This window comes from Athalia rosae, chromosome 4 (assembly GCF_917208135.1).
Source record: "Athalia rosae chromosome 4, iyAthRosa1.1, whole genome shotgun sequence".
Taxonomy (NCBI): Eukaryota; Metazoa; Arthropoda; class Insecta; order Hymenoptera; family Athaliidae; genus Athalia; species Athalia rosae.
Genome location: NC_064029.1, coordinates 12,653,488 through 12,674,326, shown reverse-complemented (window position 1 = coordinate 12,674,326; position 20,839 = coordinate 12,653,488). Strand labels below are relative to the sequence as shown.

Here is a 20,839-nt window from a genome sequence, read left to right as displayed (position 1 = left end):
TGCAAGTATCGAGCATTCCACGCCGAATCCACCGAGCCCGCGACCCTGACCATTCGAAGAACAAAATACAAATTCAACGCCTTTTTCATGTTCGATAAGCTCCGACCTGTGAACATCGCGTTAGAATAGCAGCGAAATTCTCTGGTTTTCTTTATTCGCGAGTCTCGACGATAGGCAAATTTATGTGTATGCGAACAAAAGGGTGGCCGGTGGTGTTAGCTGCCCTTATATGCAATCACCGAGTTTCAGTCGACGAGCACCGATAAGCTGCAACGAGTTTCTCGAATTTTTGATTGCAAATAGCTGTAAATTAAGAATCGATAGAAGTCTGTCGTGCGTCTGATACCTGTGTTATTTTAAGTGATTTATAGAAACGGAGGTACGATAAAAAAAAGTCTGTAGGTTCACATAAGTCGAGCACAATATCCAACGCGTTGCAGCAATAGTAATTTACAGGCACCTTACGAATGAAAAGCATTATCAAAGTCGTTACGCCATCGCGTATGTTGCAGGAAGCTTGCGCGCTTTTTTCAGCTGATAATACAGTTGACAATAATATCATGCCTCTGAGCGTATTTTTTATTGATCGCTATTTCATTTCTTTTTTTATTAAAAAAAAATCTCCCCTCTTTATTCCTGCAGAGCTTTCCTCGCTTCTTCTCCCTTACAAAAAGCACACCGCTGATTGTTTTTTCCGAATTTTTTTTCCAGTCAGCTTCCATAATTCCTGCATTTCATTTCTTTTTTTTTCCACATGATGGATCATGAAAATTGTACGCTATAGAAACGACGGTAAATTATTCGAATTGGATTTCGTCGTTTGTTAGTTTTTCAGCGAACAAAAATCGATGAACAATATTCCATCGATTTGTTCGATCTATTTCTCCGAATTCAATGCGACGAAAAACGAAAAACGGACGTGGTTCCATGACTTTTGTATCCGTTCTTCGACGTGCAATTTTATTTCGTGGTACGATGATGGCCCCCGACGTGCGTACGCGGGTAAAAAGGTGAAAACGTGGAGAAATATCACGAAGGTAAAATACGTACATGTGTATACCTGCAAGTATTGTATTTTCGTTCATGCGCAGTAGCCGGATTAAATCGACGGTGGCAAGAGGCAACGAGCTTTCGGCGGAAGGGAAAGGAAGCAACGTACCGTATTTACAATACATACACGGGGTGGAAGCGCGGAGGCCCTGGATCGAAGTAGTGCGGGCTTTCGGGCGCAAAGCGCATGCACGGGATCTTCGGGACTCCAAAGGCCGGCTTACACTTTATTGCTGCGATGCACTACTACAGGGGTGACTCGAACGCCCACGCCCCGCAACAAAAATACCACATCCACCCCTCCGGGGAAATGATGTATACACGTAACGACACGACGCGCTGACGTCGTCCCGAAAATATAGAACTTCGAAGAGGATTCGCTTTTTTTTCTTCTCTCATTTCGGGAGCCGATTTTGGAAAGGCGAGAAATCCCGTCGGAGTTTCGTTGATGTTCGAACGATTTTTCGACAAAAACCAGCCATTGGCCTCGCTGATGGGAAAAACAAAAAACATTTGCCACGATTTTTTCCTGCGATCGGGATGACATGTAATACGGCGCAACGCAACGAAATGTTTGCGTGAAACGGAATAATTCACCGTTAGTTTGTTTAAAACATTCAATCTGTATGCTCAGCGCGTGTAATTCTCGGTTACTACGCGCTAGAGAAATTAAGTGGCGTGAAAGATTTGAAAAGTTTACGAAAGTTTTTTACTCTGTCAAATCCCAGGGTGCGAATCGATCACGTATGTTCTATACGTATACGAAAATTACACGTTCCCATTGTCACGGTTGATCACCAGCTGCTAGATTGTATAAATATTTTTCACCTGCACCAGCCGAGACAAATGATTCCGTATATAATGCACCGGTGACGTGCAGAAGAAAAGTGCATCGTTGAATCGATACACGTGCGCCAACGGGAATAACGTACCCCGCGAAGCCTGCACGAAAGTAAAAGTAGATAGTCGACCAATCGGGAGTCGCATGGATATCTAGTGATCGCGATATCCGAATTTGACGATGACTGACCGCGCAAAAGTAAAAACAGTAAATAAAAAGACGGCCGATTACTTTTGAAAATTTTAATCACTTCAAAAAATGAAAATCAAACAAGGATATTGGAGGAATACTTTTCGACAATTCGCTAGACAAGAAAAAGGAGTTGTCGTCGAAACGATATTTGGCGATGCAGACAAGTGATGAGATTTGAAAATTATCCGTTATCCGAAGGGCGCCCAACCCCTCAGGTGGTATATATATAATCGAGTGTAAGGTGGCCTCTCTCTCGGAACAGGGCGCACCGGTGGCATCCAGTGGCTGAAATTCGCAGCTATCCTACGTTTCTCCACAAGTGCACCACCGAAACGAAACACCAGTTTCGCCAACCCTCTGGGGTGTCCCATGAAATAAACCATCGATAATCAAACGTTGAACAATAACAACAAATCGAACAGCAGACGACGAAAATTAAAATTGAAAATTCAATGTTTAAAAAAAAGGAACCTAATCGGTCATTAAATGAACAGAATTAAAAAAACGAAACCAAAATAAAAAAGGAAGCGGAAGAAAAACAACAACTTTTCAAGCTTAACCGATAATTACACCGATAAAAGAAGAAATAGGAACATAAAAAAATTGTATTGAAAAACGTCGCAGAGACAGATTGAAAATTTTATTCGCGAACAAAAAAACGTGCGAGCTTTTTAATTATTAAGTATAATTAACAAAAAGTGTTCGTGTAGGCGACGCGTAAAAGTTGACACTCGATTTAATATTAAGCTTTTCTGCCGCTGATATAGTGCTTTTTTCTCTCGTATACTGTCATAACATAAAGTAATAATAAGAATATTGATAAAAAAAAACCTAATAACAATGGGGAAGGATTTTTATAAATCGATTGAAAATCAAGTCCTGCTTAAAAATTCGCTGGTGCAGTTGATATCACCAACGGAGGGTGAATTTTTCGAAATTGACGTGCAGTCGTTAAAAATCATGAAATCACACAGTTCTGTTCGACGTTTCGTGACACGTATTTGGTAGTGTGTGCGCGATTGTGTGTATGTGTATTTTTTTAGTCCGTCGGTTTTTGTTTCCAATTATTTCGAACTTTACTCTCATGGAAAACTAACTATGACAATCGTGATTAGGTCGGTCAAACTCGAACGATTTTCGAGGTAATTCGAAACAAAAAGCTGACCGTAAATTTTCGTATCTCCGATCCGGTGAATCGGATGGAATCAACGGAGTGTCGGACGTTGAATAGAAGAAATAATTTTGTCGGTGTTCGGAGGCAAGAACCGATACCCTGAGAAATCCAATCATTTCGTACGAACAATGAAGCTGATAACGATTTAAAATAACAAAAGGAAAGAACAGGGGAAAAAGCGCAAAGCGAGGCGGTCATAACTCTGGTTCTAGTAACCTATTGACTTCTTTTCCCCTGCAGCCTGTTCCGGCCTAGCCTTACCCTACCTTATAACCCACCCTGTAACTACCCTCGTTCTATGACATAAAAGTTAGACTCAAAGTTAAAGAGGCCGAGTGATTGTGTTGTCATTGCGATAGAATAGAAGATATCTTTTGAACAATACAGAAGTAATACCAAACGACTCTACGCAAAACGGATGCATTTTCTATCTTCGATTTGAAAATTGTCAATTATCCATTCGATTGTTCGTGGACGTTTGAAAGAAGAGAAAAGGAAATAGCGAAACATACGTTCGGTACGACGTTATGTAGCGTAGACCCTTCGAAAATATGGTCTAATTTTATCATTTCAATACTATCGGAGTATAATTGAAAAATCTAATTTACTCCACACACCGGCGTGACTGCTTGAACTTTGTTAAGAGAAGACTGAAACTCTAGGACTGAAATTATACCATGAACGACATGGCCTTAAAGTTCAATCCCTATTTAAGTAGCTGTTGAAGGTTATCCACTCCACTCTGCTCCGCTCCATACTATTCTACTCTACTTCCACGGGATGAAAAAAGAAAAATATTATTTCAAATGCCACGGGAAATAATGTTATATATCTATACACTACGTTGTAATAACCTATAGAATAAAAGGCGATCGAAATTATATTCGACGCGCTGATACTTGCATAAAAAGAATAAAAGAAGAAACCACCCCATTGTAATACATAATAATTACTGAATTAAATTCACCCCAAATAATCAGAAAATAATAGAAACGATTTAATATTCGATGAATAAGAATAATTCTGATAATAATATTAATAACGATACGTATCGTAGTTAAATTTTCACTTTTGACCCGCATTAGGATGCTGTAATACGAGTAATCATAGATAACATACATAGACTCTACATGGTTACCGTATACGTACATACAAATTTGCATAAAACAATATACCGCGCGCACCCCTCGTATTGAATAACGTTTTAATTATACACCAAATCGAAAGCTCGGTTGAATTATTAAAACTTATTGGAGCTTTTATTCGAATTTAAACTGTACAACTATCATAGGGTAAATTATAGACGTTACCGTTCACCGATGACTCTCGAATTATCGTTACTTTAATCGGAAGAAGATAACAAATAGCAATACAACGGAGAAATAAATTTAATAAAAGTAATAGTAAATAAGTAAAACATGGCGGAAGTAGCTGGGAGTCCGACTTCCGCATCCGCCGCGGGGAGCCCCCAACAACCGCGACTTCAGCAACAACAAACTAGACAACAAACCCAACAACCCCAGCATCCGACACCAGATATCAGTAGCTCGCAGCTGACTTCACCACCGATTACGGGAACAGGTATTGTGTTCGATTTCATCCCTCACGATGTGATTATTGATCAAGTAAGACGATTCCATCTCGACAATCTCTCAATCGAGCTAATTAGTTCGAACGCGGCGTGGAGGGGAATTCGAGATACACGTGGATGTCAAACAAAAGGGTTTCCGCAACAGCGTAACATATTTTATACATTAGATAATTATTGCGAGTCTGGACACAAATGGGAACGATAAAAACGAAGTAAAAAGTATCCGATGCTTCGCCGCGGTGCGATGTTGGTTAGTAAACAATATGAAGCAAACGTAAGTAATAAAAACATGATCAACGGTGGGAGACGCTTAAAAGTGTGTGTTGGCGGCTAGCGGATCTGCTCGCGGATCTGTCGGTCAAGTAACGGAGTAAAATCGGTCCCGCTATAAGAGCTGCTCGCGCGAAGGCTTGGCGTGACGTGTTCTGCCGATCACCGTTAGCTTTTAGTCTTGTATTTACAACGGCGAAGTCTGTAGCCGCTGCTTTTGCTGCACGTGACGGAGACGGAGACGACCACGACGACGACGACGACGACTACGACGACGACGACTACGTACTCCGACTCATCAAGAATCAGAAATCGCGTTACATCCGACTGGTACCGATACTCCGCAGAGCTTTTATACCGTACCTCATACGTGTGTGCCGCCATGAAAGTTTATCGTGAAACGCGAACGTTTCAACTCTCGCGGCGAAACTCTCCTCGTCGCTTTGATATCCCAGGGCACCGGACAACTCCATCCTTGCCAATAAAAACAATTTATAAAACTCAACGATGTCCCGTTGCTTCGCGATGATGCCGAATCGTTTCGCGAATTGCCATTACCTTTCGCTTACGGGTATACCGAGTAGATTAGAAGAGAGTGGGAGGGCGCGAGTCGTAGAGGTAAAACACATCGCGTTTATAATAAAAATCGATCAATTAACCTGCACGATGCTAATGTAACGTTGGCACCTTTCGGTAGCAATTTCTGCGCTCTACGCATTGTTGTGATCCATAGTAGGTAATTTAAGAAGAGATTTTCATCAATCCTCGCTACGACGTGGTACGTCACATAAGAACCAGGAGCGCGAGAAATTCAATTCCTTCGATTCAATTAACTAATAATAATAATAATAATTTTTGCGTTCCTTATATTTTCGCGGTAGCTCGACGTTTTGATTCGTTTAATTACTCAAAAAATGAACAAAAAACTGCTTCAGTTACGAACTTGATAATAACCGTTCCATGTGAAACCGAACGCCATCGAATCGATAGATTTGCCCACTAATGTTATTACTTAATCGTACATACAATGCGTAACTTCGCCCATGGTAGAAAATAAGGTAGTACATCGTGTGATGTGTGGATTCATACGCATTCGTATGTGTTACTCGCGTATCCGGAAAGATGCGTTTCAGGATTGCGGTAAAACCTAGCACCAAAGTATATAGGTATATTCCGAGTTGGGTGTACCGCTATTTATTTATATACATCTATATATATGTGTGTATGCCTTTTTAGCCGCGTAAATTTCATACGGTGAAAATTTACCGTCATTCATGGAAAGGTCGTGTGATATTGTACTCGTGTGTACGTGCGAAGACACATGCAATGACGAAACTGCATCGCGCAACATATGAATTTATGTAGTCTACCGAATACAGTCGACCGTCCGATGCAGGTCACCGTACCTTGCGGATTTTTATTCTCCCGTACCGCGAAGCTCGTCCGACAATTTTACCAAGGTATCCGAATAAAATGACGAGCAATTTGGGTAAATGACTTTTGCTATTCTCAATTGAAGCCTGCGCCTTTTTATAGATATTACGTGCGTGCGCGCAGATTATATCATGTGCGCGCGGCTATTACGAATTTTAAGGTTTCCCCCGATACACATAATGCTACGAAAAGCTCGAATGACACGTGAATAAGCGCACGCACCGATGGAAACCATTTTTACATTTTACTTTTATTTATTTCATTTACTTTTTTCACCACTCGTTTAATTCTCTACCATTTCTGTGAAACGAACCCGTACGTTTCCTGCGTCGTGTTTCTCTTTCGGGACCTTCAATTCCGTTTTTCATAGCTGAGAATTTTTTTTTATCCTCCGTTTTTACAGTTACCATCATGTATTCAGAGATAATCGCATCACTGACACCAAAATACAACACGCGTGGCAGGTGATTATTCGCCGGTCATTCGATCGGAATTCGTCGTCTTTAACGGGTATTCGACGATTTATTGTACTCGATGACCAGTCCGAAAATCGTCGAGAAATAACGAAATATTGAGTAACCCCAAATTGGAGAAAAAAAAAGACAAAAAAATGAAGTATCGCCATTAATTTACTTCGAACGGTCGTATGCGACCCATCGATCGTTTCGGATAAATCGCTAGGCGGCGTCCGCGATGATAACCTTCGGCAGTGACGGATGGTTGAGCATAAATCGACGAAAGTTTTCTCATATCTGTAGAACTGTGAGAACTAGCTAAACTTGGAAGCTTGGAGCTTTTTGAAAAAAAATCCATACGAAGTGGACGAAATGGAAATTCACGCGCGAGTTCAACCCTTATGGCCGATAGTCAAAGACGGCGGGACGATCGTGACGACAGGGTTACGATTATAAATTTCACCGTAGAACCAGTCGACTATGGGATACGAGACGAAGCCCCGCATCGCGTTTTCTCCTGTACTACATTATCATTTTTTCATTATCGATACAGGTATATTCGGTAGCACCGCGGCGAGAATCGCGCGTTGATAATTCTATAGCTGATATGAGATTGAAATGTTTGTGAAAAATCTTGAAAACAAGTGAAATCTTCAGCCATCGAAGGTATTTGCCAAACGCGAAAGAAGCTCGCGCCCTGTACAGCACGTGGCTCGTCCCTACAAGCGGGCGAGCTTAGAGAGCAGAGCTTAGGGAGAACTTGGGGAGGAATCAAAGTAAAATCAAAGTATTATCGATTTAGTCTTGCCACGCGCCCTTGTGCGGCGTATTGTTAGCCCTGCGATCCAATCTATACGCAATGTACTTGTGTCGTAGCTCTACGGATACGATGCATTCCACGACCGATCACCTCCGCTTCGTGGACCGCGCCATCGGCTCTCTTTTTATTCATCAAGTCGAGTCGGATATACGTACTCCGCACACCGATATCTTCTAATAAACTGGGCTCTGAAAAAAAATGGTCGAATACATTTTTTTTCCAAACGCTCATTCGGCACAAACCGTCGACGCGAAACCGAAGCATCTGACTCGTCAGTGAATTTAAATAATACATTCAAATGATGAGCGTAAAAATTGGTTGCCGAATGAGACGTCGGCGACCGCAAACTACCGTTCGAATGTTGAAATAAAAGCTACAAGTGTATACAGTCTTTGCTATAATATGTTACCCGTTATTCTCGTGGGTTGAGATTACATCTAAAGGAGAAAAGAAAAAATTAAACGAAAGAAAGAAAAATATTCCAATCCGTTTTCTTGCGTTAGCGCAGAGTCAAAATCACATATAATCTATAAAATCCCGTTGATATCAGCTGTATCGTATTGTAATACATAGTTCGACGATGGTTGCAGAAGTTGCGATCCGGCAGAGATAGTTGGATACTCGGTTCGATATAAATGCGACTCTACAAAACTGAAATTACCTCGTTGGAATTATTATTGTTACAGGATTATTGTCGCGGGTCATCGCAGCGGATATAACTTGGAATATACACCTATACATACCTACGTGTTCGAGCACTAATTATATTTACGGCTGACTAATTAATCAGAACGTTGTATAGATAACACTAATGGCGACAGATCGATCCTGCATAAGCATTCCCCGCGCCACTGCCGCGAAAAAATGAGAAAAAAAAAAAAATTGATAAAGAAAAAACAAACAGAGATGACGGAAAAGAAAGGGAGTAAAATGAAAATAGAAGTTAAAAGAAAGAGGGATTGTATAATACATCGTGTTATCGGGTCTGCCGAAAATTTCCTTTTTTCGTTTTGCTCAATTTCTTTTTTCTCCCATCCCGCGCAGATCATATCAGATCGGTTATTCCGAACAGCGTTCGATACCTCGGCAAATTATGACGGTTGGAGATAATTTTCTCCCTTTTTAGGGTATTAGGCTCGTGGTAAATTTCTATCCGTGCATCTATAAATTATTTGGGGCAAGAGGTCGATGTCCGACAACCTTGCAAGGCCGGTCATCCTCCGGTTATATAGTATAAATTTACAACGTATTCGTATCGTCCGTTAGATAACGCTGGTATTCCCGTTTAAAATGGGCGGCAAAACTGTACTACCGAACGAATATTTAACCATTCTCGCTCCGTTGGTAAGTCGAACAACTGTTGAACGGCCGTTGAACGAAGTGATAATAACAATGTTATAACAACAATATTAATAATAATCAAAGTCCGACCACGCTACCCTACCGACCGAAAAAGAACCGCGATTTTCAACTCGCGAAGAGTCCGAGAAAGCTCACGCTATTCCCCGCCACGTATACACGTATACATTTTATCTCTATATATATATAACTGAAACTTGGGTATATATACGTATAGCCAATATCGTGTCGTCCTGGTGTGGGGTAATCGCTTGCGACACGTCGATGAAGCAACGCCAGCACCGCTGCTGCCGTTGCTGTTGCCGCTGCTGTCGTAACAAGACATTGACTCGACGTTTACGACTACTGAATGAAAATGTTGTTAGCCTCGGAGAAATACGGGATGCGAAATTCGCGAGGAGTTCGCAGATATGATACGATCGAATGGCGTTATCACGGTCCGATAAATTTTTTTTTATTCCATTTCATTTCGTTACCGTGATCACATGCTTTTTTCCGTACTGTACATCCGATTCCGGCTGATCTAAAAAAATCGATTATCCTTCTTTCTTTTCGTTTTTCGTTTTTCATTTTTCAATTTTCATTGGTCTTCGATGCGACGATCATTCTCTGTTTGGCAGGTCTCATTTTTTCGCCGCATGTTGGCAAATTTTTTGTCAATAATGTACGAAGCAGAGGTGAATACATTTTCTATATTTGGAAATTTTTGCATTCACTTCCGTATCCTGGAAACGTCCGGTACAATCGACAAAGGAAGAGAACAAATGAAAACCGGTCGAGTTTAGTATTTTTCACGATGGTTTCTCAAGCCACCCTTGTTTTTTTTTTTTTTTCTTAAAAAAATAAAAATGCGTAATTCAGAGGGCGATTGCCGCGCGTGTCATTTTTCTGTTTTGTTAATGGTGTTCGAAAAATCGAAGGAAACAAGTGGAACGAACGGACAAGAGCTCGAGCCGTTGTACGGGAATTTTGGACGTACGTCGCGCGTCGTTCTGACGAAGTAGTACACGGTACCGTTGCCAGCAACCACTTTTCCCACCGTTCGTTTGTCTAACTGTAACGGCGTCGTAGCTGATGCTGCTTCTATGAAACTTTTGGAAGGGATTGTGACGTCGGCCAAACCGGGAATCAGTGATTATATAAGGCGATAACTGTTCTCGCCGGTCACGAAGCGAGCTGCGAGAATCTTTTCTCATTTTTATTCTTATTTGTTATTTTCAATTTTTGTTTCATTATTTCTCTTCTACACGGTTCGCGTAATACATTAGACGATCAATTCTTTTTCACATTAATTACTTACTTTTTCGGTTACCGTTCGTATATGAAATATGAGTGTTATTAAACATAGAAATATTGGCATAATAGAGTATATAGATTTGGCACAGTTTTTTATTCTAATATTTATTTTTGAAAATTAGGGGGAAGAGAACTAATGTTTCAAATTGGAAAAAACCTCTTCGAAGTATGAGTGTCTGCATACGAATGAGAATGTATCTATGGTAATGTCTAGGATTAATATTGAAACAAGTGAGTTTTAGCTTTTATTTTTTTGGAACGAAAGAAAAACCTTCTGTTTTTGTGTAGCTTTTGATAGCTAAATTAATTCATCGCATCAGCAAACATTTGTTAAATATCTTTGAACTTTCTGTCCCAAATTCTGTAGCGATGTATATTCATGAATGTCTTGAATTTTAATATTTACACAAATGCGTTACGATATTACTTTCGTCCGCATCAGAAATAGCGGCGTTTCATATTGTTACATTTATATTCATATAAAACACAATTCTTATAAGACATAACATGTGCCAGACTATTTGAAATTTACACGAAGTTTTCATTTTTGTCAAAAAAAGATAAGTACACACTCTAGGTTCGATTCGAAGCTGATATAGGATCAGCGGCGATTGTCGTTACGATCGTTAGGACAACGCTTCAAAATGGAACCCCGCGAAGTGACTGTACGATTTAGAATCAACGTCGCTTCAGGCGACGCTGCGAAAGGTTCTCGATATTCTTATACTTGTGTTTGTTTTTTTTTTTTTTCAAATCAGACAAAAATCAATTCAATATCTTTATTGAATCGGTCAAGCACGATCGAGTCTCGCTATGAGAAATTAAAAGAACAATTATACCGATGCTCAATATAAATGGAGGGAAATAGAAAATAAAAAAATATCCAAAATTACGATCCTCTGTGTAAATAACAACTTTTGTTCATCGATGAAGTTAGCGGTAACTGACCGGTGAAATTTTGTTATTTTTAACTAATTGCTCCGTCTTCAATCCCTAGTCATAGACTTTTGTTTTGATTTTTTTACGCACACATTCTGCACCAAATTTATTTTTTATACGAAAAAATTATTTGCTACTTCAAGACGAATCGAAAGCGCCCAAGTTCATTGATTTCGGTTCATTCGATCTCCTGAGATATGATAGAAAACGTAACCGCAGACTGAAATAAGGGAGAATTTTACGCTCCAAGTGAGCAGCGCTCGAACTCCCGCTGGTTAATTCCATTTTCGCCATTGCGCTGCGCCAGCTTCGATAGATTTTCTCGCAAGGGAAACCAAATTTTTTCGAAGACAAAGCGCAGCGCTCGAAACGATCTCATATTCGTGAGCCCTCGCTCGCCATTACCACATGTTACAACGAAGGATCCGTACTTTGTTTTGCAAGACATGCTTCAGACGTCTGACTCTGCGGCATGTCCTTTGAACGTAAAAATAATTTACGGGTATTCAATAGGCGATGAGGTGTAAACATCGTTTTCTCGGCCTTTTTTTTTCTTCCACTGTTGAGAGGTGTGAAACGATTTGTCGACACCTGATCAAAGTTGTTCACACCTCGTAATCCAATTAGGGGTCGGCATCCCTCTCCAGTGATTTCGGGCATTTAAATACTTCCCGGCTGGAATTTTTTCTCGGAATTTCTATGTAACCGCAAAACAGTGCGTATTTACGAAGTCGGTGGTTATATGGTAGACTCGAGGGATTGAATTGTGTCTGATTTGGCCATATTGACTTATTGTTAGCTAAGGCATAGGCTTTTCTTCAGTCCACAATAATGTACCCGAGTGTACTTGAAGATATCGTTCAAGAACTAAACGCATCTTGCACAGCTTTTACCTTTTTAAAAAATGCTTCTTCACCACAAAAATTGATAATTTTTTTTTCTTTTAAAGTTGGAATCTGAATCAGTACGTAAGTATACAGTAGTGCGAGGGTAATGACAGTTTGTCATTTAATTTTCGACTTCACGATAATTCACACCATTATTCCGTCTCACTTGGATATAAAAAAAAACCAAACTTTTTTCTAATCAATCGATAATTTGACGATCTATCGAAAACTTGAATAAAAATGTTTCAGGTCGACTATTGAGAGACAAAATTTATGCCCTACAAACCCCCTTCTGCTTCGGTCCACCCTATAACTTTATATCGTAAAATAAACTTGCGACAATTATGATAATAATGATAATAATCAGCATTGCCTGGATGTGTATCGATTCGAGAAATTCTCTAACAAACTCTTTCTTTCATTTCCCAGGTGAGTCTCAATTTCACACATTCCAATTGATTGCTCATTCATTGAACATATTAACGAACCAGCCCAATGACACTCCGGCTGGATAGATGGTGAGTAATTTGATGGACATATACGTATGTACGATATGCTTATATCGGTCGGCACATAGACGCTAGTAGGCGGCGCGACTGCAACCCCCTATGAATACATAGTACCTGATATACCGCATGCGTATTAACATATAATGCATACCTGTACCCTGCACTTTACGAATTGCCTGGATGTTCTACCGCATGTGGGTATATATTTCGAAGCTCCGACCGAAATGAATCATCCCTGATAAGAGTAATCAAGCGCTAAAAGTCATCGTGGAAAAAGCTCCGATTCGCCCCGAACGCAAATCGCGACTTGGCGATAAAATCGGGGTAAAATTGCAAAACCTTATTCTCTTCGTTTTCAAGACGATTTGGAAAACAATCACCTATATAAAATACACCCTACAGAAGTCTGATACTCGCGCGAATCGATATCGATATAGACTTTCGATTACGCGCGCTCGCCCGTTACACGCGCTGCAATCTCACGTCTCGTGTGTATAGAGACGGATGAAATAAAGTACACTATACATATATGTACGCACATTCGGATATTTTCCCTTAGATTTATTCGCCCCCTGGCGGATTATGCCTCGCATTGCACCTACAGATGTAGAATGATATCCGCGTATATGTATAACGTACGTATTGTGGCGGGCAAGAAGGATTTAAGCCATCTGTTGAGTCGGTCCAAGCTTTCTTCGCCCCGGGCATCGAACTGTTTCCGGGCCCCGCTGAAGAGAACGTTGAATTATTTTTTTTCATCATACATTTTTAGTTCGCCTTCTTTTTTTCGTACGTTTCGCAGACTGTTATAAATTCGACACCTCAAAAATTGAATCTAGATGCTTCTCTTTTCCACCGATCGTAATCTTTGGCCGGTGATGCGAGAACGGTATTGGCTTATCGTTGAGTCGAAGGTGATTTTTGCTAATTCTAATAAATCTCGGTTCAATAAAACAATTCGATGAAAAGTTTAATTGTAAAACTTGCAGGCGTATCCATTCGAGAAGATGGGATCGAATTTGGTATAGATTCGAAGTAGTGGGTTTTTACGGGGTTCGACCCAATTTCCAACTTTATTATACCGTCGCGCGAATTGTTTAAAATCCGAAACAATATTTTTATCGAGTAGATCGTTGCAGTGATCATTATTATTGATATTATTATCGTTATTATCAATAGCGACATGCGCGGTTAAAATGACCTTCAGTTTTGTAAAGAAAAAAAAAAAAAACAGAAAAAAAAAATGCGCGCATATATGTGTAACAAAACCCGTGTAACAATCTGAAAATGTGTGTATAATACCTATAAATATTTTTCGCGTTAGGAAAGAGTTGCGCAAGTTGCGAAAACCGCGACTATAAATGCTCTGCGCCTCGTCGTTTATATACATATACATGTATATATACGTATACACGTATATGACTCGTATATACATATACTACTGCTTATGTATCGTGTTGCGACATGGTATATACAGGCGAATAGCGGGCGGCTTATTATTCGCCCAAGGATTAAATAAATTTAAAGTACATACCTCTAATTCTAACGATAAGTAAAAATGTATAGGAATGTTCGTATGTGGGAACGCTTTTAACAATTCGACAGTCTGAGATTGATGCGTGTCATCGGAACTTCGCGAGGATGCGGATGATATAATGATTCGGTATCACTCGTGGGGATGAATATCCCATGTAGGAAGTATGATTTTTTCATGAAATTTATTCATTTATTTGGTTGTGCTTTTTATTTATTTCCAATTCTTATCTTGGCTGCGGTAATAACGCCGTTTACGAAAGGACTTTTTCTAGTCTTGTTCAATTCAATGGTCCCTATATAAAGCATTGTTCAGTGATGTAATAACGCCCCCTGAGAAGATGAGTAGGTAGTGTGGAGTGCGGAACAAACTTCCGCTTATGAAATACCTCGGAGAACATACACGTCTGTACAGGTATTGATATACGTACTTGTATTATGATTTTCTAATTAATTTTCGTACCTATATACTTAATGCATTAATAGATAATCATCGATCATACGGTATATGACCGTGTTAAAACAAACTATCTCTGTCTGGGGCCTTATTTATCATCGACTGAGATCGAGCAGTTCTTACCAAATTTGGTAGACGAAACCTTCTCTCCTCTAGTAGAGATTGTCGGAGATCGACAATTATGTTATCGACTATTACGTATCGTACGTAACATATGTAGATGTGGCTGCAATTCTCTTATAGATACACGTATATCTTCTTACCTTGATACGTACGAGCCATTGTTCTATACCAATGATTAAAACCAATCATCATTTTCCCATAAATTTTCACATCTGATTTACAATGTCTGTGAAAATTACAGTCGTTCACGTGACCCCATTCGTGTGTATTTCAAGCTCGCGAATCGAAATTTTTGAATTAAATTGATTCACCTCGAAAAATCATGGTTTTCTCGCTATTTTATCGCAATTCCACGGAGTGAAAGATTAGCGATAACTCGTTCGATTTTACAGATGGAGCAATGTAACTAGTGAATTCGGATTTCTGAGATCAAAATACACAAGAGTAGCATTTTAAAAAAATGTCGATTTTTGACCCCAAAATCGTAAAAACTTTGGATTTTTTCGATTTTCGGGCGAAAAGTGAAGTATTTTAAAAATCGATTGTAGAACACTTTTCTAACGTATTTTGACCCCGGGAACACGAATTCGTCGAGTATATCGAGCTGCGAATCAATCCAATTAAAATATCTGCATTCTTTCACTTTTTATAGAGCGAAAAATTGGCAATAACTGGATCATTTCCATCCATAGATCAATTTAGCTTACGGATTCAAATTCCTGATATCAAAGTACACGAGATTACCAAGTGAAGTCCAATTATAAAAAATGTGGATGTTTCACAGTATTTGGACGTTTTCTTATAATTTCGAGCTCAGAAATCCAAATCTGCAATCCTACTCACTCAAATTGAACTGTCCACCGGAATTATCGAATTATTGCCGTTTTTCCCCTCGTCAAAATGGAAAAATCCAACGATAATTTCGTGATGATTTTTTGACGCGAGCTTCTTTAGAAAGGGTTAATAATAATCGAAGACGGTAAACGTTGGCTTCCTATACTTCACGTGGAAGTCTTGCTCTTGTTCCGCACCTGCGAGGCGTAGGAGTGTCTACGTTTTTAATCTAAAAATAAAAATAATTTAAGATATTTATAAAACTTGTATAGGCATACGATATTAGCGCGAAAATACATACGTATGTACTATATTGTTTGTTCCGTGGAACGGAAACTCCACGGGAGATGTGGAAAATATGGGAAATGGGAGATGAGAGATGACGAAGATGGAAAGTAAAAATTAGCGAAAATGTTGCGGAACCGGGTGAGGAGAAGACGGCGGTAAAGAAGAAGGGGCGCCCTAGATTTCACTGGGTTTGATTAGTTTGGCACGACTCCAGCGCAAATTAATATATTCCCTTTTCTATTTTACAACCTGTGCACCTTTTTCTTCTTCGTACTTGCACGAGGAAAGCTCACGGTATCGTATCGACTGAGAAGGATAATCGACAAGTGCAAATTACTCCACGCACAATTACTTTTACGGAAGAATCACTCGTGTGGGCATTTTAGAAATGAATCGTTGAAAAATTTTGCATCTAGATGAAATGTTCCAAGTGTCTGTTTTATCTGAACGCATGGGAAGTTTCGTTGAAACTGATCGTCAAATTTCGACCGATCATATTTCTGATATGAGAAAAATCTGAAGAGAAGCCGGCAAAAGTTTGGAAATTGCGACAGACAACTGAAAACTTGTGCACAAATGAAAATCATTTTTATCGAGCTGAAAATTCATAATCCCGACGTAAAAACACTTGCTCGTTATACTTCCGTTCTTATAGGAGTGCATTCGTTAGTTTTTACAATTATCTCGCTCATTATCAAGTTTATCCTAAAAATGGTGGGAAATAATCAGATAAAAAATTTCATTTCCGGTAACTTTGATCCTAACCATTTTGTTGCCTGGGATCAATATTCTTAGACCTATAATCGATGGAAGGGATTTCCCCGAAAATCGAGGCTTACTCTACCAACCGCTCTTTCCTGAATTTGAGAAAAGAAAATCCGCCGGTTTTTCGTGCGTAACGAAAATACCGAGAGCCGACATTCATATGGAAACGGAATGGCGCGTGAGTGCATGCTTTTGTCGGAGACTAATTGTCATGTTAAATCACCCATAGATACTATGTACGTAACTGGTTCGAATCACGGCGGTGCAGTGTTAAAATAAATATGTGCCGGTCATTGTCGGAGAGCCGGAGTTTACAAGGCGAAGACAGATTGGCGGCGGCAGCGGCGTTAATTGCAGCTTTGTCCGTATAATGATAACATGGCGCAACCTTCGATACGAGATTCGCAAGATTATTGTCCGAGAGACTCTCGACTTTCTATTTTGTTTTACGGTTCGGACACGCGTCTTTTATCGCCGATCATGACTATAACCACGCGCTGACTAAAAGATGAAAAAACATGTACACACGTGTAACATTTTTTACACGTGCGTATAACTACGTTAACATTATAATGTATTCGGCAGAAAGAAAGGAAGAAAAAATCGATGAACATAATTAAAAACTAAAAATAAGACTCCTTTCATAAATGATACTTTTTTTTCTCTCTCTTCTCCCTTTCGTCCAATACCCATGTAACTGGTATAATTATTTTTAATTACAAAATCCCGTTACGTATTAATATATTCATTGAAACTTAAACTTTGACGATCATATATTTTCAATAATTATTTTTGAAACGGCAACCCCCTCCTCCTTCTCACCCTCATTTTCATTTAGCCAACACAACGAACCGATTGTCACGACGATTTCGTATTCTCTACTTTATGATGGAAATAAAAATGTCGTTGGAAAAAATGTACCGTTCACCACATTACGCGTACAGAGTGAACTCTGTCCAAAAACGAGGCGGCGTACCGTTAAACCGTGCAGCGAGTGCGTTTTAAATTCAAGTCAGTAAAAATCGCGAGCGGTTTCGGTGCCGCCGCTGGTGCCGGTGCTGCATCACTTGTGTAATTCGTGAAAGCGACGGTTAACCACGACGACGGGCTTCGGATCCGCGGCACCGTTGTCGCCGAGGAAAACGACGTGACGGAAAATACCGTGGAAAGATAAGCTGTTGGAACGCACAAAAGTACGACAGAGGTGAAAAAAAAAAATAAAAAAATAAGGAAATCGCCCGACTTGTCCGCTAACGAATTTGGTCATCGCCAGACGCGGGACGATCGTCATCCATTTCGTGCGAGCGGTGGTGGTTTACACGGGGAAAGGATTTTATACCCGCTAACTTTCGGGTCATTGACAGCTGCGTGTCTGCATCGCGTATAACATAACGGTAAAAACTACCGAAAACCATCGAAACGACCAGGAATAACGTTCGTTTCGACTCCGGTCTGTCGGGTTGGTATTGTATAGGTACGCCACTCCGGCACTCGATGTTTCCCGTCTCGCCACTTTTCCACCCTTTTCATCTCGCGCTCGCGCTGTTTTCCTCTTCTTTTCCCCGAGTACATTTTTTATTTCCATCCCGTCGGCGCAGGGTGATCTCGCGATCGGTGGAGATTCCGTTGTTATAAGTTCGTGCCGCCCGCGTATGCGTAAAAAATGAACGCGGAGGGCACGGGACGTTAACGCTATACTCCGGTGGAACTTCGACCCGATGCAGTTCCCGCGAGTCAAGATACGTATAATAACCATCGTATCGGTCTTACGTGTCCTACGTACGCGACAGAGATGCACGTAGAGGTACGTACCTAGTTATATCGCGGTTGGGTCGATTACTGGTCAGTGCAGCAACTTGAGTTTTCTCCAGTTGGAATTAAAGAGCTGAATCTAATTCATTCGGTGAGATCAGAAATGCAATCACCGTCACTTATTCGAGTCAATAGCGAGTCAAGTAACTGGAACAACACGCCTTATATAACCTCATACAATAAAAATCTATGGTGTATCGGAATAAATGAGTAAATAATCGGTCGACCGTCCGGAATTCGATGAGATATGTTTCACGCGATACTCGCATACCTCTGCCGCAGCACGTATACCTTGATTAAAAATTAATTACTCCGAGCCGAAGGAGATGAGATGCGTGCGGCGTGAGTATTGTGGAAAAAATTAGAAAAATTATGCGTATGATTATTCTACTTTAACGTCAATTATCTCTCGGTGCACGTTATACCGTGGGGGGGGGGGGGGGGGGGGTATATACAGGTATACGCGTATACACGTGTATATAATAACGCAATTCATCCCCGCAACACTCGCGGGCGTAATAGCACATTTTATAATCATCAGCAATAATCCAATTAGTAAAATATACACTTCTTCGAATACACAGAGCGTGAAATTGGACGAGGTTAGATTTTATAACGTTATAATTTTATGTCTTCTCCCTATATATATACATAGGAGATATGTATATATATATATATTTAATAAAGAGGAAAACTCTTTTTCTCATTGTCAGGCGTATAATATTACCGCGTATATCTATAGCTAAGCATTGCGCGGGCGCTGAATATTCTGTAATATGAATGTACGATACCGACCATCGCGCGTATAATTTTATAATGATACCGCGAATATAACGACATTTATATACATGCATCTTGTGGGTACAATTAGTTCCGCGCGTGCAACAAAAAAAAAAAAAAAAAAAAAAACTATATATATACGCGAGTATATTTTTATTCATTTTTCAAACACTCGCTGCAAAATGCTCCCGGACAATACGCAGAGTAACGAAACGAAAAAAAAAAAGAATTGCAACGTTCAAACTCGTAATTAGAACAAAGCGTTCCGGACGTACCGTAATATGTGTATGGCAATATATTTTATTACGTGAACTTTTAATTCGAATTTTTTCTAGCAATTTCGCACACGGTTTTTCATCGAAATTGGATTTTTCGTCGATTCATTCCGAATTTATTTAGCTTCGCCGTAGAATTCACGTGAAATACTTTTTGAGAAAAATCACTCGAGCCATCCGCAACAACGAGGTATTATTTTTTATTTCATACTCGAATGAAGAAAAGAGAAAGCGTTTTATAGAGCAAGGACCACGCGGTGTAAGAAGAATTGAAAAATTGAAAATGGTCAGGGCTACGAGCTAGGTCAACTCGGCGTTACGATAGCTATCCCAATGCTAAGAACTCGGAGTAAAAACGAAACACTCACAATCAGTACCGCCAATTTTGACGCGCGCTAGGGTCCGCTCCTAAGGACAGGAAAAATTCTCGCACGGCACCCGGTAGGTATGAGTAATACCTATAGCGGTCGGCTGCTCTCCGCGGATCAAGGCGATACCATGGCGTACGTATAACGCCGTGCAAGAAAGTATAAGGCAAGTAGGCGTAGAGTACGTATCCTTTACACGTATATGTATACATACACCCAGGAGGTACGTTATGCGCGTATACGGTATTATAACGCTCGTATACGAGTTCTTGCTCAACCTCAACGCTTTTGAAAGTTGCTCTTTTTGGCAGCTATACCAACGTGTTTTGTATATTATCTACCGCACGTGTTTCGTCAGTATAGCTATACGCGTCTAGATATTTTACGTATTTAGAAGCCCGCGTCTGTCCAACGCCGAGCAAACGACGAACGATAGACGTCGAGTTCCAAAAATTGAATCCTACCATTTTCGTACGAAAGATCCTTCCTTCTCCTCCAGCTTCGTCCCCGGCTCCGGACATACACCGACCGGTTACGTTCGGAGTGAGAAAAAAAAGTTGCCTCGCGAACAGCGCGCCGCTTGCAGGAAACTTCGATTTCGATTCGAACGAACGCGTTTTGTCCCGGCTGCCAAATCGTCGGCGGTCCAAATGTTCCCCGAACACTACGACCAAATTAATCCGAATCGGTCTCCGTAGACTGAACGAAATTGCGATGATAATGGGCAATTATCGTCTACGTACCCTGCATACATGCCGCCTATGATACCGGCGCTATAAACGATATT

The 20,839-nt window shown here is 40.3% G+C and overlaps 1 protein-coding gene across 4 annotated transcripts in view; it reads left to right on the top strand.

Moving 5' to 3' along the window:
• Positions 1 to 20,839, top strand: part of LOC105691161 (probable nuclear hormone receptor HR3) — a 93,126-nt gene that overhangs the window by 13,678 nt on the left and 58,609 nt on the right. The window contains exon 1 of one of the 4 annotated variants that reach the window (XM_020855336.2): positions 4,581 to 4,838. The exons of 2 other annotated variants lie outside the window; for them this stretch is intronic. In XM_020855336.2, coding sequence (XP_020710995.2) covers positions 4,676 to 4,838 — 163 coding nt within the window. In that variant the 5' untranslated portion in view covers positions 4,581 to 4,675. Of the gene's footprint in view, positions 1 to 4,580; positions 4,839 to 20,839 lie in introns of those variants that run through there. One more of the 4 variants, XM_020855341.2, reaches the window with a different exon arrangement.